The 18854-nt window shown below is 40.4% G+C and overlaps 1 protein-coding gene across 2 annotated transcripts in view; it reads left to right on the top strand.

Annotated features, from left to right (window-relative positions):
- Positions 1-18275, top strand: part of LOC118641781 (S-adenosyl-L-methionine-dependent tRNA 4-demethylwyosine synthase TYW1) — a 159205-nt gene extending 140930 nt beyond the window's left edge. Inside the window, exons 15-16 of one of the 2 annotated variants that reach the window (XM_036279333.1) lie at positions 2501-2668; positions 17880-18275. In XM_036279333.1, the coding sequence (XP_036135226.1) occupies positions 2501-2668; positions 17880-18101 (390 nt within the window). In that variant the 3' untranslated portion in view covers positions 18102-18275. The remainder of the gene's footprint in view (positions 1-2500; positions 2669-17879) is intronic. The other variant, XM_036279334.1, reaches the window with a different exon arrangement.
- Positions 18276-18854: the final 579 nt, after the last annotated feature.

Here is an 18854-nt window from a genome sequence, read left to right as displayed (position 1 = left end):
AATGGTGTGGGTTGTGCTTTTCACTGAAATCTGAAGATGCATCAATGGTCCTGTTCTTTCGGAGCTTTCTTTGGGTCTGCTTGTTGTTACTCCTCAACCTGAACGTTCTGGAGTGAATGACTGCTTTTCATTTGCCACGTTGTACCCATCTGTTTTTTTAGGTTGTTCTTTTTTCAGAGTTGTAAGGGAAAAACCTGATGCTGGTGATAAGTGGGAAGGGGGCAGGGTGTAGTGGTGGGATGAGAAGGTAGCAGGCAGCCATAATGTGAGGGAAAATGAAGTGTTCTTAGACAGTTCAGGGTTAAGTGTGCCCAGGAATAAAGTCAAGACAGGTAGGCTAGAGTTTGGGAGAAGTTAAGTAGCCAAAGCAGAGGGCACCAAAGAGGGGAGGCATTAGGAGCCAAACTGAGTGAGGGCTCAGGGGTTCCCGAATGTGACCCCACAGACTAATCACTGAAACCAGTTTCTGCCGGTAACATTTCTGTCACGGTGACGACGCAGGCTCTGTGGATGGTTCAAGTCATCTGTGCAACCTACCTCAGAGGGTTTCTTTTGGCTAAAATGAGAACTTTTATGTGGAAGTGCTGTAAAGCGTCATGTGGTTATATGGAGAAGTATTAAGTGAAGGCATGATAATGAACTGTGGTATTCATTCTTTAATTTCATTTCCAAGCCAGATCTCTCCTTAATATTTCATGATTTATTACTGCTGAATAAGAAATATTAAAATGTTTTCCAAAGCCATTGTCATGAATATAAGATCTTATCTAAAACCTATGCATCAATGAACTAACTTTTTAAATATTGAAAAGAAATTCCCTTGAATTCACTACTCTGTACATGGCTGTTCATAAAGTTCATACATCATAAACAGTGTTTAAATTGAAATAAAGTTTATTTTTATGACCAATTTATCTATCAATAAATCATTTTCATGGCTTTTAAACATTCGGGTATGTTTTGCACAATTTTTCAGCCATGCTTTCTTTCAGATCTTTTTAAACTATTTGCTTTTTTAATTCACCACAACTCAGACTCTGTGTAATGAATTCAGTACGTTAATGGGCTAATAGAGAAGATTCTCTTCTTTATTATAACTAAGCTGGGTCACCTAAGGTTTCTGCTCAGCAATGGTCCTCTCAGTTTACTATACCAGCAATCTTTTTGAACGGCCATCTGGAACAGGGATTTTTGCATAGCTCATCCGAGTTTTCGGCCAAGTTCCAACTCTGCCATCTGTAGGGTCAGGGTCAATCTACAGTGTTCATTTGTGGGCTTTCATTTAATGTCCTTCTACCCCCTTTAATATGTTGTGTGTCTGTGTGTGAGAGAGAGGGTGTGAGTGGTGCATGTTTTTTATTTCAGTGTTCCCTACGTAGTAGCTAGAATATTCAAACTATTTGTCAAGAATGTTTGGTTCTGAGGTACTAGAAAATTAGTTCTCATTATGTAATCAGAACTTAGTTATGAAACTTTTTAGTTTTATATGACTGGGATGTCAGTAGAATTCAAAACAGAACCAAAATTATCTCACTGAATGAGAATTTCTATAGAGGTGAAATACATGTAGACCTGCTTAAATGTATGTGTATATATCCACAGAAGTATTTCCTATTTGGCATAATTCTGTGTGTGTGTGTGTGTGTGTGTGTGTGTGTGTGTATCTCCATATACAAAATGCATTACAAAGTGATATCATTGAAGAATAAAAAATAACTCTGGTCGGTTTGGCTCAGTAATTAGAGCATTGGCCCATGGACCAAAGAGCTGCAGGTTTGATTTTGGTCAAGGGCACATACCTTGGTTTTGGTTTGGTCCCCAGCCCCGGTTGGGTTGTGGGGGAGGCAGTCAATTGATGTGTCTCTCTCACATCAATGTTTCTTTCTGTCTCTGCCCCCCCCCCACCCCCCCGCACTCCCCTTGCCACTCTATCTAAAGATAAATGGAAAAATATCCTCGGGTGAGAATTAAAAAAAGAAAAAAAAAAAATAATAATGGGATCCCTATCCAGCCTTTAACAGAAACTTTACCAACTTCAAATCTAAACTGTACTGGAAAATGGGAGCTCACTTTATTTTCCCTGTGAATAAATTGTTCAGTTAATTTTTATGGGTGCCAACTATGATTATACTGGGGGACTGTAGTCCCTTGAGAATTAATCTGTTATAGTGCCCAAATGTATCTGAATGGAAAGATGTTACTGGTTCAAATATGTTATTGTGACTGGACAGCGTGGACTGTGAAGTGACACAAAGCACAGGTACCCGAGCCCCAGCACTGTCAGTGAAAGCATGGATCGACCTGAGAGCTCTGGTGCTGCTCCCGTCACTGACGACGTGTATTAGCTCCTAAGCAGTTTCGTCATCTCTGTATCACTTTCTCCACTTTAAAATACTGGTGGGATTGGATTGGATTCCCTCCAGAAGACTTTCTGGCTCTGAACCTTGCTGACATGTCAGTGGGTCTGTAATTGTCTCTAACTATTGTAATGTCTCCACAGGGTGTTACCTACTGTGGAGAGAGTTCAGCAAGCAGTCTCACCATGGCTAATGTGCCCTGGCATGAGGAAGTGGTACGCTTTGTACATGAGTTGGTGGATCTGATCCCCAACTATGAGATTGCTTGTGAACACGAACATTCCAATTGCCTCCTGATTGCTCACAGAAAGGTAAGAGTAATTCAAATATGCATTCTTCTCCCACCCTTATCCTTACTTCTCCTTTCTTCTCTTCCCTCTTTGTTTTCCCCTCACCCTACAGTAGTGAATATCTTCTTGTTTAATACCTTTCCTAAAACAAAAATTTAAAAAAACCTAAATTCTGTCTGTTGGGCTTATAAACTCTCTTTTTGTGTGTGAAATTGCTATGTATTTAGTCCTCACGTTGGCACTTGAAGTGCTTCCTGGATTGTAATTGGTGCATGCTAAAACACAAAAGCAAAGCCCCCTGTAATAACCTCGAGTCCTTTTCCAGAATGACAAGGGAAACCAAAAAGTAAACAACCTCCATATGAGTGTTTCTGACTGTCAGAAGAAATATTGAGGTGTTTATCACATTTCAGATTATTTTGAATCTTTGCCTCTGGAGAAATTTTTCTGAGATTTTGGTTCATGACTGTATTTCCATTTTCCCCCTTTCAGTGCTTTTATGAGGCAGAACAAGTATGTGAATCCAGTATATTTCTTAAGTAAATAATGCCTAGCAGAAGAAAATATTCTGTTCTTTGTATTCACAGGCCATTAAAATAAGAAGGAAAACTCTAATCAGGAGGCTAGTTTTAGAGTAGCTATTATAATATGTCCTATGAAAATATTTATACAGAAACAACGTAGCATCTGGAATTTGATTCAAAATAAACCATGATGTGTGGATGCATTGAGGGTTGTTGAGGCTAGATGATGGATACATAGAGGTTCGTTCTACTCTGCCTTGTTTTTTATTCAAATTCTTCATTAAAAGGGTCTTTTTAAAGAAGTGAACATAGATGAATCTTGAAAACACTGTACTAGATGAAAAAAGCCAGATACAAAAGGTCACACATATTGTATGATTTCATTTATATGAAATGTTCAGAGTAGGTAAACCCATAGAGATAGGAAGTAGATTGGTGGTTGCCAGGGGTTGAGGGAAGAACAGATGAGAAAGTGTTAATATCTATGGGATTTCTTTTTGGGGGTGATAAAATTGTTCTTTAATTATATGGTGATGTTGATTGTACAAGTGTGTGACTATACCAAAAAGTTAGTAAAGGGGTAGTCCCAGAGACACAGAAGTGGGATACAGACTGACAATCCCCTAAATAGGGGGGTGGTGGGGAAGAGATAAACCACAGAACTTATATGCATGAACAGTGGACATGGACAACAAACTGGGGAAAGGGCAGGAGGGAGGGGGAGGGGGGAATCAGTGGGGGGGAAAGGAGAAACATCTGTAACAAAAATTAATTAAAAAAAAAAAAAGTTAGTAAAGGTCAAGGGTGGGCTACTGCCATACTGGTTTGGTGGTAATGAACTCCTTTAGCATTTTCTTGTCTGGGAAGCTCTTTATCTGTCTTTTTATTCTAAATGATAGCTTTGCTGGGTAGAGTAAGCTTGGTTGTAAGTCCTTGCTTTTCATCACTTTGAATGTTTTATGCCAATGCCTTCTGGCCTGCAAAGTTTTTGTTGAGAAATCAGCTGACAGTCCATGGGAGCTCCCTTGTAGGTAACTTTCTGTCTCTCTCTTGCTTCCTTTAAGATCCTCTCTTTGTCTTTAACCTCTGGCGTTTATAATTATTATGTGTCTTGGCGTGGGCCTCTTTGGGTTCATCTTGTTTGGGACTCTGTGCTTCCTGGACTTGCGTGTCTATTTCTTTTGCCAGGTTAGGGAAGTTTTCCATCATTATTTCTACAATTAGGTTTTTAATCCCTTGCTCCCTCTCATCTCCTTCTGGTACCCCTATGATGCAAATATTGTTATGCTTAATGTTGTCTCAGAGTCCCCTTAAACTATCCTCATTTTTAAAATTCTTTTTTCTTTTTGCAGTTCCAATTGAGTGTTTTCTACTTCCTTGTCTTCCAAATTGATGATGCAATCCTCTGTTTCATCTAATCTACTGTTGATTCTCTCTAAAGTATTCTTCATTTCAGTTATTGTATTCTTCATTTCTGACTGCTTTTTAAAAAATATATTCTATCTTTATTTTTGTTTCCTACTTCTTTGCTGAAGTTCTCATTGAGTTCATTCATTCTTCCCCTAAGTTACTCGAGCATCCTTATAATCAGTTTTGAACTCTGCATCGGTTAGATTGCTTATCTCCATTTTGTTTAGTTCTTTTTCTAGACTTTTTAAAAAAATTATTTATTAATTTGTTTTTGTTACAGATGTTTCTTATTTTTCCCCCATTGACACCCTCCTCCCCTTCCCCCCCACTCCATCCCCAGCTTTGTTGTCTATGTTCATTGGTCATGCATACATGCATGTAAGTTCTGTGGTTTATCTCTTCCCCCACAACCCCCCGAGGCTTGTCAGCCTGTACCCCACCTTCATGTCTCTGGGTTAATTTTGTTCAGCAGTTTGTTTAGTTCATTATATTCCACAACTAAGTGAGATCGTGTGATATTTGTCTTTTTCTGCTTGGCTTTTTTGCTTTTGTACTGTGTTTTTTTTTTTTTTTTCATTTGGGACCTGTTTCTTTGTCTCCTCATTTTGGCTGCCTCCTTGTGTTTATTTCTGTGTACTAGGTAAATCTGCTACATCTGCCAGTCTTGACAGAGAGGCTGTAGATAGTAGGTGTCTTGTGGGCCCAGTGGCACAGTCTGCCTGGTCATCTGAGTTGGGTGCTCCAGGAGTGTTCCTTTTGTGAATTGTGTGTGTTCTCTTGTTGTAGTTGAGCCTGGATTGCTAGTGGCATTGACCCTCAGGCTTATTTTCTGTGAGAAATATTATTGACTGCAGTGGAGGAGCTGTTGTATGTGGGCTGACCCCATGGAACAGTATTTCCATTAGTGGGGTTCTGGTGCCTGCCAAGTCTTCCATTTGGGTGTGTCATTTGTAGAGCTGGTTGGGTGGTACTCTGGTTTGGTGTGAAGTCGGCCACTGGCTGTGTTGGTTCTAGGACTTCTTAGGAGGGGCTACGGTGCAGGCCAAGATCAGCTGCTGCCTGTGTCCTCACCAGAGCCACCTGGTAGTAATAAGTAAAAAGTGATCTGCAGACTGTTGCTGCCTGTACTGGTCTTGGAGGCACCTCGGAGGGGTTAAGCTGTGAAGTGAGGTGGGTAGCTACTAGTGCTGGGCTTGGGGCTGCTTAGCAAGAGGTAGGGGACAAGCTGGGACCAGCTGCTGCTTATTTTGGGTTTGTGCACCTTTGGGAGATTTTCCAGCATAAGCCAAGGAAGGTCATTTGCATGGAACACATGCTGAAAGAGGTTCAGGCCAGGTATTTGAGTTGGGTGGGGTAGCATCTCTGGGAATCAACAGAGTGGACCATTGGTGTTGGCCAGGTTGATGGAGCTCAGACTTAGTGCCCACCTGCACATATGGCTTTGTGGGGAGAGGGCTCAACAAAGGGGCAGTGATGTCTGCCAGCACTTAGGCTCCAGGTATGAGCTTCTGTGAAGCTAGTCAGTTCAGCTCCTGCCTGTGTGACCCTGGCACTTTTTGAGCTGCTGCCTCAGTGCTGGAGCTCAAGTAAGTCCATCAGTGAATAAGTCCATGTAAGTCCATGCATGCAGACCTGCAGTACCTCGGTCTCCAGCAGTCCCTGTCTCCCTTAGTCGCAAAATCCACTGGTTTTCACAGCCAGAGGTTATCAGGACTTCTTTTCCGGGCACTGGAGCCCTGGGCTTGTGAACCCTGTGTGAGGTTGGGACCCCTTGCTTCTCAGGGAGAACCTCTGCAGCCTTGATATTCCTCCTGTTTCTTAATCACCCCCATCTTTGGGTATGCGATCTGCCTGTTTCACATCTCTGCCCCTCCTACCAGTCTTGACATGGCTTCTTCTTTATATTCTTAGATGTAGGATTTATGTTCAGCTAGTCTTCAAGTGGTTCTTAATGATGATTGTTCTGTAATTTAGTTGCAGTTTTGATGTGGTTGTGGGAAGAGGTGAGCACAGCTTTTACCTAGTCTGCCATCTTGACCTGAAGTTTCTTTAGTAAAATATTTTAAACATTTAAAGTAATAGCTTGTCATTATTTTATTTAATAAAATTTTCCCTGTGTGAAAAATAAGAAAATATTGAGAACAAGACCCTTCGCAAAGAAGTTTGATTGTTCTGGACTATGGGAGTCCATAGAACTGTCTCATGTGGCCAACAAGGCCACTGATGCTTAGCATCCTGGCTTTATTTGGCCAGGGCTGTACCTTATTGCGCCTGTGGTGTGTTTTTGAGATCATCTATGACCTTTGAGTTCATAGTAATATTACATAGATTTGTCTTTTCCCTTACTGTTGGATTTGAGAAATTTTTGAAGCAGGGTGACGTCAAGCATATTTAACCTCACATTTTGTGATTTGGGGTTTCTTTTTTTTTACCCTCACCCGAGGACATTTTTCCATTTTTTGTTCAGATAGAGCGGGAGGGAGAGAGAGGAAGAGAGAGAGAGAGAGAAACATCGATGTGAAGGGACACATCGAGTGGCTGCCACCCTCACAACCAACCAGGGCCGGGGACAAACTGCAACTGACGTACGTGCCCTTAGCGGGAACCGAACCTGGGTCTCTCTGTACCGCAGGCCGATGCTCCAACCGCTGAGCCAAACCGGCCAGGGCTGGTTTGGGGTTTCATTCCTCTGTTTATGCAGCTCTGTCTCCAGCATTATTTTTGTGCCATTCAAACTAAAAGTTTCCCTTTTGCATAAAACAGTTTGGCTTTTTCTGAGCTATTATTTAATATGATTATCTTCATATTGTCTTGAGATGGAGCATATATAGTTCACTTTTGTCTTAGGGGTTTGATGGCTAATTTGAGCTTCTTACTATTATAGATGGAATGTTTATGTCCTTTCAGAATTCATGTGTCCTAACCCCTTAGTGTGGCTCATGCTTGAGATGGAACCTCTAAGAAAGTAATTAAGGTTAAAGGAGGTCATAAGGGTTTGGCCCTGATCTCATAGGATTAATGTTTTTATATGAAGAAACGCGAGTGTGCCCTCCCCCCACAACTCACCCTTGTGCCACTAAGAACCCACCCTTGTGTACATACTAAGAAAAGGCCATATGAACAATAGTGAGAAGATGCCTGTTTGCTGGAACCTTTGTCTTAGAGTTCTAGCATCTAGAACCATGAGAAGCCCTGGCTGGGTAGCTCAGTTGGTTAGTGTCATCCTGATATGTCAAGGTTGTGGGTTCAATCTCCAGTGAGGGCACATGCAAGAAGCAGCCAATGAATGCATGAATAAGTGGAACAACAAATCGATGTTTCCCTCTCTCTCTCTCTTTCTCTCTCAAAAATCAATAAATAAAAAAGAAAAAGAAAAAAAAAGAACTGTGAGGAAAATGAATTTTTGTTGTTTAAGCCAACCAGTTAGTGGTATTGTGTTATGTCAGCCCAAGCAAACTAATATTCCCACCTTTATTACATTTACTTGGTCTTCTAGTTTGTTTTCTTAGACATTGGCAGAGTTGTCCATTTTCAGATATTAGCTTATGTGTGTAACTAATTTCTTCCAATGTAAGCCAGGTTAGAGTTTTGTAGTCAAAATAGACCAGATGTTCCTCAGACTGCATTAGAGTTAGGAAATCAATTTAGTGTGTTGCAGCCAGCAATTTTTAAAGTGAACTAGATTGCCTTTAATTTTGTGAAAGTTGGGTTTCCAGAATATGTGTGTCAGTGCATGTGTATGTGGTAGGTTAAGATAAGATATATTTTTTTACTGTAGGTTGTGGCAACAAAAAGATTCTAAATCAATTGTTATAGGACAAGCTAATCTTTTAGTCTCTCCTAGAATGTCCATGGCAAGTGATAAATGTTAGAGTTTGAGGGAAAAGTAAGGCCAAGATGTGGACTCTGAGCAGGGGAAAGACATAAGGAGGGGGAGAGTGTGGTTATATTCTTTACTTAACTAGCCAAGCAGGGAGCCCCTGAAAGGACTTTTCCAGCAGGCCCAAGCTGGATATGGGTGGAGGGGGTGGTAATTTATCACATCCTGCTTTGCACTCCCAGAGTGCCTTGTGTGTAACCTCGCTCACTGCACACACTGTTACAATTTTTGTTAAATGTATGTAACTGGGCCGGGTTTACAGTTGGCACTCCATAAGTGTTAATAGAAGGGAGGAATCAAAGGTAGACATTATCAACCTCATTTTACTGTCATACATGTTAATGACCTGTTAACTTCTGTACTAGTTGGGAAATCATCACACTTCCTGCCCTATGTATCATGCCCTCTACTGTGAATACACTGTGAAGACAGTTCATACTCTTCTGTGGAGCCAACAGCAGCAGCATTTTATCCTGTCTTTCAGGATGGTGATAGAACAGGTTGAAGTTTTTTCACCATGTAGTCTTCTAGCTTTGTTAAGTAGTAAGGAAGAATAGGGTAGGCCCTTGTGTGTCATAAGTGATAGCATAAATTATAATAAATTATAATTGAGCAGCCTCAGCAGAGGTGAGTGGGATGGGGGACGTAACTACAGAAGCAATTATAGTATGCTCTGGTTGGGCAAGTTCAAGGTACAGTGAAGTCCGGTGTCAGAGGAACAGCATAGTCCCACGTGATTCAGATAAACTTTCAGAGCAGAGGACATTTATGAGGAGACCTGAGGCTCAAGTGGGTGTTAATGAGACAGAGGAATAGCGTGGAAGTCACATGATGGAACTAGTTCGTGGAAAGCGTCCGGATGGAGATTTGATAGTTAGACTGTGTGTCCTAGATAATGGTGCTCTACTGTACTGTTGGCGTAGTCATGTCAAGCAGTCTTCAGAACTTGGGAACAGCCAACACTGGAAAGAGAAGATCAGTCAGCTGGAAGGCTGTTGCTGAGACCCAGAAGTGAGGGCTTGTGTCAGAGCGGTGACAGAAATGCCGCTGAGGAGAATCGATGGAGCCTGGCCATGGTTTGGATGTGAGGGATCAGGGAAGGGAGGAACATTTTTGAGGTTCAGCACCTGGAGATGACAGTGATTACTTTCACCGTACTAGAGAACATTCAAGAGCAGTCATTCTTGGGAAAATGACAGGAGATATGGATTTTACATCTTGAATTGTAGAGTTCAAAGAGCCCTTGGGGCACCATTTCAAAAAATGGTCTTATTAGAAGAAAATTTCTTATGATTCATAGATAAAGTTTTCCATTTGTTTGGCATTTCCCTCCCTTAAGCTCTTAGCTGTTGGGTAAAAAAATCACATGTCATAACAGCACAGGGAATATAGTCAGTAATGTTGTCAGAAGTTTGCACAGTGACAGATGGTTACTAGACTTATCATGGTGATCACATCATAAGGTATATAAATGTTGAATCATTATGTTATATACCTGAAAGTAATATAATATTGTGTGCCAATTATACTTGAATAAAAATTTTAAAAAATCAAATGTCATTTAAATTCTGCATATTTTAAAATTCTTTACCCAGGAACCTATACATTTTTAATATTTTTCTCAGCTGGGACATGAAATTGTTAGTTAACTTGGTTCATAATCAGGTTTTTTCTCCTTTTCTTTCTTTTTTTTTTTTTTTAAATAAAAAGACAGTGGCATAACAGATTTGTAAGTTTATAAATCAGGTATCAAACTATTATATATTTACATGAAAGAATGCCAAATAGATACTTTGAATTAAAAGCCTCTACAGTTCAATTAGTAGTTCCTTCAGAGTGTCCTTAACTTACTTTCTGTTTTCTTCATTTCTGGTCATTATTTTATAGTTACTTTTGAGAAGCAATTTTCTTAAGAGAGTACAAATTGGATTATTTCCCTTTATTGAATTTAAATTCTTAACAAAACTTTCCACTAATGAGATACTGTATCTGTGTTAGGTTAAAAAGGTTAGTTTGAGTTATTAAGTTAGCATTTTAGAATTGGAAGTCATTGATTAAAACTTCACTAAGAATGCAAGCAAACTTTAGTATAAAAAGGATTCCACTAGGTCCTTCTAATATAACCATGAAAATTCATACCAGATAAAAAGTGACAACAAGAAGGAGGGGTCCAAGATAGCAGCATAGGTGGAAGGTGCACTCACCTTCTCCCAGGACCACATCAAAATCACAACTAAATTATAGAACAATCAACCTGGATAACCATCTGAAGACCAGCTGAACACTCGTCTTATAACTAAGGATTTACAGAAGAAACCCCGTTGAGACTGGTAGGAGGGGTGGTGACGTGAAAGAACTGGCCCCACACCCACACGTGGTGGTTGAGAATCCGAAGGGATATCCTAGTTGCAGAGGTTCCCAGCTGAGGTGCAAGGGGGTCTCAACCCTTTGCAGGGCTGTCCAGTCCAGAGCACCAGTTCCAGGAAGAGGAGCCCCCATAACATCTGGCTGTGAAAGTCAATGGGGATTATGTCAGAAGACAACTGGAAACCCAGGAGCCCCTTAAAGAGGCAGCACACAAAATCTCACTCGCAGGCACTCACCCTAGGCTCCATTGGAGGGATGGCTGCTCAGAGGGTGCCGGGGTCATATACGGAGAGACTGAGTTGTGTGGCTTCAGGGAGAGGGCTGAAGGGATAGCCACAAATGTCCCTGAGTTGAGTTCCTTTCCCATACTACCTGTGGATGCCATTGTTCCTGGGTGGAGAAATCCCCTCACATGATGCTAGTAACCTAAGGAGCTATATTAGTCCTCACCCTGATGGTTCCCTGAGGCCCTGCCCTGCCAAGCTCATGTGTGGCTGTGGGCTTTGCCGGAGGTGGCTACCCTGGGCCCGCATTGCAGCCTTTCTTGAAAAACTCTTTTGTAGTTCTGGGTGGGCTCTGGAGGTGCTAGAGACACACAGGGAGGAGCTGAGTTGTGTAGCTTTAAGGTGAAGGTTGTCTTCCCCAACTCCTGACAGGTGCCACTATTCCTGTGCAGAGCCCTGTCTCTCAGCCAAATCTTAATCTGCCTTAGCTTGATGAACTTTGGCTTCACCTTGAAGACTCCCTGAGATCCCTTTCCACCACAAAAGTCTGCAGCCCCAGACAGGTGGCTGCTGGCCTTGGTGACCCTGGGACTTTTTTTTTTTTAATCCTTATGAGAGGATATGTTTTTATTGATTTTTTTAAAGAAAGAGAAAGGAAGGAAAAGAGAGAAAAACATTGATGTGAGAGAGAAACATTGATTGGTTGCCTCCCATATGCACCCTAATTAGGGATTGAACCTACAACCTAGGTATGTGCCCTGATTGGGTATCGAACCTGCAAACTTTTGGTGTATGGGACAAGGCTCCAACCAACTGAGCCACCGGGCTGGGGTTACCCTGAGACTTTGCTGAGTGGTCTCAGGCCCAGCACTGATGCTCAGATTTAATCTGTATTAACCTGGTGAACACCACTTGCCCCTGTCTGTTGACTCCCTGAGAACCTGCCTTATGCATCTCATGTTCTTTCTGTGGCTGAGCCTAACAGGCAGTTGTCAGACAGTGGCAGATCTCCGGCCTGGTACTGGTAGGATCTGTTCTTGGTATGGACCCAGGCCAAGGACAGACAGCTACCAGTTGTGAATCAATTTGTAGATCCTAACAGGTAGCCCAAAGCTAGTCAAAGGCAGTGTCTGACATTGCCCTGCACCAGAGTCCTCCTGTGAGGCCCCAGAATCAACACACCCAATAGCTGACTTCAGATCACAGCAAAGCATGACCTAATTAGCTCCACAAGTGCTACACCCAAAGGGAGGTCTCAGCAGGCACCAGAGGACACTAGGGTGAATCCTACTTTGTGAGTTCAGCCCCCACAAAGCAGCTTGTACACTCTGGTTGAGGCCAGTCCTTTTTTTTTTTTTTTTGTCCTCACCCGAGGACATTTTTCCATTTTTTGTTCAGATAGAGTGGGAGGGAGGGGGAGGAAGAGAAACATCTCGATGTGAAAGGGACACATCGAGTGGCTGCCACCCGCACGACCAACCAGGGCCGGGGACAGACTGCAACCGAGGTACATGCCCTTAGCGGGAACCGAACCCGGGTCTCTCCGGACCGCAGGCTGACTCTCTAACCGCTGAGCCAAACTGGCCAGGGCTTGAGGCCAGTCCTTAGAGTCAACTGCACCCATGGATGGGTCAACAGCAATCAAGACTCAACTACCCAATCAAGACTCACATAATCCTTGCCTTGGCCCGTTATGCTCAGTGGTTAGAACATTAGCCTGTGGACTGAAGGGTCTTGGGTTTGATTCCCGGTCAAGGGCAATACCTGGGTTGTAGGTTTGAGCCCTAGCCCCTGTCAGGGTTGTGCGAGAGGCAACCAATTGATACCTCTTTTACATCGATGTTTCTCTCCCCCTCCCTCACTCTATCTGAAAAGAAATCAGTGGAAAAATATCATTGGGTGAGGATGAACAACAACAACAATTAAGGCTATATAACCCAAACAGTGGACACTCCTGGAGCACTTAGCTCGAGTGATCAGGGAGACTGTACCACTGAGCTCCACAAGACACCTATGACATAAGACCACTCTACCAAGACTGAGAGACATAGCATATCTACCTAATACACAGAATAAACAGACAGCCAAAATAGGGAGACAAAGAGACATGTCTAAAATGAAACAATAAGAGAAACCTCCAGAGAAAGAACTAAATGAATGGAGGCAAGCAATCTACTAGACACAGAGTTCAAAATAATGGTTAAAGGGTGCTCAAGGAACTTAGTGGAATAATAGATGAACTCAGTGAGAATATCAACAATGAGATAGTAAGCATGATAAAGGACATAGAATCCATAAAAAGAACTAGTCAGATGTGAAGAATACAGTAACTGAAATGAAGGAGTCCATAGCCCATTAAAATGAAGCAGAAGATTGAATCGGATTTGGAAGACAGGTAACAGAAAAAAGAATCAGATCAGCAAAAAGAAAAAGAATTAAAAAGACGAGGATACTTTAAGGGACCTCTGAGGTATAACAACATCCTCAACTTGGGGATACCAGAAGGAGAAGGAACAAGAAAAAGGGATTGAGAAGAAATATTTGAAGAAATAATGACTGAAAACTTCCTTAACTCAACAAAGGAAATCAATTCACAAGTCCAGGAAGTGGAGAGATTTTCAAACAACGTAAACTCAGAGAGACCCACACCAAGACACATCATAATTAAAATGGCAAAGGTTAAAGATAAAGAGAGAATCTTAAAAGCAGCAAGAGAAAAAAGGTTACAGTACAAAGAAGCTCCCATTAAGATTTTTCAGCAGAAACTTTTCACGCCAGAAAGAATTGTCATAAAATATTCAAAGTGATGAAAAGCAAGGAGCTGCAACCAAGATTACTCTACCCAACAAGACTCTCATATAAAATTGAAGGAGATATAAAGAGCTTCCTAGACAAGGAAAAGCTAAAGGAGTTCATCATCACTAAACCAATATTGTAAGAAATGTTAAAGGGACTTCTTTAAGAAGGAGAAATTAAAAAAAGGACAGTGGCCAGTGTGGCTCAGTGCTGGAGCATCGACCCATGCACCAAGAGGTTGCTGGTTCGATTCCCGGTCAGGGCACATGCCCAGGTTGTGGGCCAGATCCCCAGTGGGTAGCATGTAGGAGGTGGCCAATCGAGGTTCTCTCTCATCGATATTTCTCTCTCTCTAAAATAAATAAAGGAAAAAAAATTTAAAAAAAGAACACAAATATGAATAATGGCAATAAATATATACCTATCAGTAATCACTTTAAATATAAATGGGTTAAATGCTTCAATCAAAAGATGTAGGGTAGCTGAATGGATAAGAAAACAATACCTATGTATATGTTGTCTACAAGAGACCCACTTTGGGTCAGAAGACACATACACACTGAAAATAAAGGAATGGAAAAAGATATTTCATGCAAATGGAAACAACAACAACAAAAAGCTGGGTAGCAATACTTATTTCAGAAAAAATAGACTTTAAAACATAGGCTATAATAACAAACAAGGACATTACATAATAATAAAGTGGATAATCCAACAAGATGATATAACCCTTATAAACATGTATACACCTAAACATAGGATCACCTAAATATATAAAGCAATTCTTGATGGACATAAAGGAGAGATGAGTAGTAATACAATCATAGTAGGGAATTTAACAACTCATTGGCACCAATGGATAGACCTTCCAGAAAGAAAATTAACAAGGAAACATCAGCTTTAAATAACACATTAGATCAGATGGACTTAATTGATATTTTAGAGCATTTTACCCCAAAGCAGTGGAATATACATTCTTCTCAAGTGCACATAGAACATTTTTCAGAATAGACCACGTGTTAGGACACAAAACAAGTCTTAATAAATTTAAGAAAATTGAAATGATACCATGCATCTTCTTTGACTACAGTGGCATGAAATTAGAAATTTATTGTAAGAAAAAAACTGAAAAACACACAAACATATGGAGACTAAACAATGTACGGGTTAACAGATCAAGGAAGAAATAAAAATATCTTGAGACAAATGACAAAGAAAACACAACAACCCCTAAATCTATGGGACACAGCAAAAGCAGTTTTAAGAGGGAAATTCATAACAACACAGACCTACCTTAAGAAACAAGAAAAATTTCAAATAAAGAATCTAATCTTACACCTAAAGGAACTAGAAAAAGAACAAAAAACTAAGCCCAAAATGAGTAGCATAAAGGAAATAATAATGATTAGAGGGCAAATAAATGAAATAGAGTTTAAAATTCAAAAGATAGATAAGATTGATAAACTTTAACCATACTTATCAAGAAAAAAAGAAGATCCAAATAAAATCAGAAATGAAAGAGGATAGGTGACAAGTGACACTACAGAAATACAAAGGAGTATAAAAAACACTATGAACAACTATATGCCAACATTGAACAATTTGGAAGAAATGGATACATTTCTAGAAACATATAATCTTTCAAGATTAAAACAAGAAACAAAATTTGAGCACTGATTACAACCAATGAAATTGAAGCAGTAATAAAAAAAACAACAAAATCAAAACAAAATTTTTAACAAACACAAGTCCTTGACTGGATGACTTCACTGGGCAGTTTTATCAGATATTCAACTAATTTTACAAGGCCAGCATTACCTTGATTTCAAAATCAGATAAAGACATTACAAAGAAAATTATAGGCCAATATTCCTGATGAACATATATGCAAAAATCCTAAACCAAATTCAGCAACATATTTAAAAGATCATACACTATAATCAAGTGGGATTTATTCTGAGAATGCAAGGTTCAATATCTGCAAATCAATTAATGTGATATACCACATAAACAAAATAAAGGATAAAAATCATATCATATCAGTAGTTACAGAAAAAGCATTTTACAAAATTCAGCTTCTATTCATGATAAAAATGCTCAGCAAAGTAGGACCAGAGGGAACATACCTCAACGTAATAAAGACCATATATGACAGACCCACAGCCAACATACTCAGCAGGGGAAAACTAAAAGTGTTTTTCTCAAGACCAGGAACAAGACAGTGGTGTCCACTTTCCCCATTCTTATTCAATGTAGCACTGGAAGTTCTAGCCACCGCAGTTAGACGAAGAAGGAAAAAATGAAAGGCATCCTGATCGGAAAGTAAAAATGCCATTTGCAGACGACAAGATAATATAGAGAGAGAACCTTAAGAGAGTACATCAAAAAACTACTAGAACTGATAAATGAATTCACTAAAGTAGCAGGATACAAAATAAATATTCAGAAATCGAGGCTGCATTTTTTTTGTTTTTAATCCTCACTTGAGGATATTTTTTCTATTGATCTGTTTTTTAGAGAGAGTGGAAGGAAGGGGGCCTTGGCGGGGAGAGAGAGAGACAGAGAAAGAAAGAAATGATGTGAGAGACAATGATTGGTTGTCTCTCCACACACCCCGATTGGTACTGGGGATGGAACCTGCACCCCAGGTACGTGCCCTTGACTGGGAATCGAACTGAGACCCTCTGGTGCACGGGCTGACTCTCTAACCACTGAACCAAACCAACCAGGGCTCGAGGTTGCATTTTTATACACCAGTAGTTAACTATCAGAAAGAGAAACTAAGAAAATAATCCCATTGAGATTGCATAAAAAAAATATGTATGACCAATAGACATATGAAAAGATGCTCAACATCACTATCATTAGAAAAATGTAAATTAAAACCACAATGAGATATCACTTCACATCTGTTAAAATGGCAGTCATTAATAAACCAACAAACAGCAAGTAAGGGTGTGGAGAGAAGGGAACCCTTATGCACTGTTGGTGGAAATGTAGATTGGTGTAGCCACTGTGGAGATAACCTCAAAGAATTAAAAATGGAACTGCCCCATGGCCCAGCAATTCCACTTCTGGGTATATATCCAAAGAATCCCAAAACACTAATTCAAAAGGATATATACACCCCTATGTTTATTGCAGCATTATTTACAACAGCCAAGATAAGGAAGCACCTTAAGTGTCCATTAGTAGAAGAGTGGACATAAATGTAATAGTGCAAATATACAGTGGAATATTACTCAACCATAAAAAAGAATGAAATGTTACCATTTGCAACAGCTTGGGTAGACCTACATGGTATTATGCTAAATGAAATATGTCAGACAGAGAAAGACAAATGCCATACGATTTCACTTATATGTGGAATCTAAAAAGAACAACAAAGTAAATGAATAAACAAAACAGAAACCGACTCACAGATACAGAGAACAGCCTGCTGGTTGCCAGAGGTTAGAGGAGTGGGTGCTGAGTGAACAAGGTGAAGTACAGATTGGTTGTTACAGAGGAGTCACGGGGAGGTAAGTGACGCTGTAGGGGAAGTAGCCAGTGATACTGTAATCACTACATGGTGCCACGTGGGTGCTTGAACTATCAGGGGGATCACTTTGTAAAGTATATATGCTTGTACACCTGAACCTAATTCAAAATAATATTGAATGTAAACTCTAATTGAAAGTGAAATTTTAATAAAAGAAAAAATAGTGACAAGAGAAATTAGAATTAGCTTGGCTATTAACACATGATTATGCCAGAAAACTTAATTAAGTCTCTTTCATTGATATTGTTCAAGATAAACTTAACTTTCAATTCTGGAATGCATTCCTTATTCAGCAGTTTGGTCTTCCAGGTTCAGTTTGGCCGGAGTCCTAAGGAAAAGGAAACTCTCCTTTGACTCCATATTTGGAGCGTGAAAAAAATGTCTTTACCACAATAGGGCCAAAAGATCAGGTCATTTTTAATTTTTTTGGTATTTATTTGATTTTTTTATGGATGTTTTGACTTCTGACCTTATTATTTTTTCTCTCTAGTTTAAGATTGGTAGAGAATGGTGGACATGGATTGATTATAACCGCTTCCAGGAACTTGTCCAGGAATATGAAGACAGTGGCGGATCAAAGACTTTCAGCGCAGAGGATTACATGGCCAAAACTCCGCACTGGGCATTGTTTGGGGCCAGTGAGAGAGGCTTTGATCCCAAGGACACAAGATATCAGAGAAAGAACAAATCAAAGGCTATTTCTGGATGTTGAGATGATCTGAATTTAGGATACTTGAAGGACAAAAACTGATGGCCCTCAGACTCCACTGTGATTTTTTTCAAGGACAAATGACATGAATTATATTCCATACACAGGAGATGGGAAGGCAGAGCGTGGGGATGCGAGTCACATCCTGGGGCTGCGGGGGAAGCATCCACACTTGGAGTTCCACGGCCTCAACCTTGCTGTCCAGAACTCAGTCCCTTTCCGATTTTTCTTCTGAGAAGAAAATCATTGGGGGAGGGGGGGGGGGAGGTAGGGGGAGGTATACACAGTCATTATTAGAATTTAACTGACAGTTTTGAATTATAAGTAAGACTCCCTATAATGCTCTTCATGTTGTAGAGAATGAGCATCTTCCTCTTCCCTTTGGGGGCTGTTGTACTGTGCTGAGGTAAGTGCATCCCTGCCTCTAAGATCTCCACCCCCTTCTTATCTCTGAAAGTAATTTAAGTTGTCATAATTCTGTTACTTTAAAATACTACATAGTTACTTCAAATGTTTGCTTAGTGCCAACGCTTTAGAAATTGAATTGGCTTTAGAACTGGACTTGATCTCATCCCGTTCCCATACAAATTGCATGCAAGGTAACATGTGGGCTGGGTGAGGTAGAAAGCTTTTTCCTGTAAGAGGAGTTGCCGGTGATGCCCTTCGGTAATCAGTCTCACAAGCCCACTTTGAAGCAACGAGCGCGCTTTGCTTTTTGTTTAAAAAGTTAGCGTGTAAGCCCCTTATGAGTGTGTA

The sequence above is a fragment of the Molossus molossus genome, unplaced genomic scaffold (genome assembly GCF_014108415.1).
Source record: "Molossus molossus isolate mMolMol1 unplaced genomic scaffold, mMolMol1.p scaffold_m16_p_3, whole genome shotgun sequence".
NCBI lineage: Eukaryota > Metazoa > Chordata > Mammalia > Chiroptera > Molossidae > Molossus > Molossus molossus.
The sequence above is the reverse complement of the archived record's forward strand: the minus strand, read 5'-3'. Positions and strand labels throughout refer to the sequence as shown.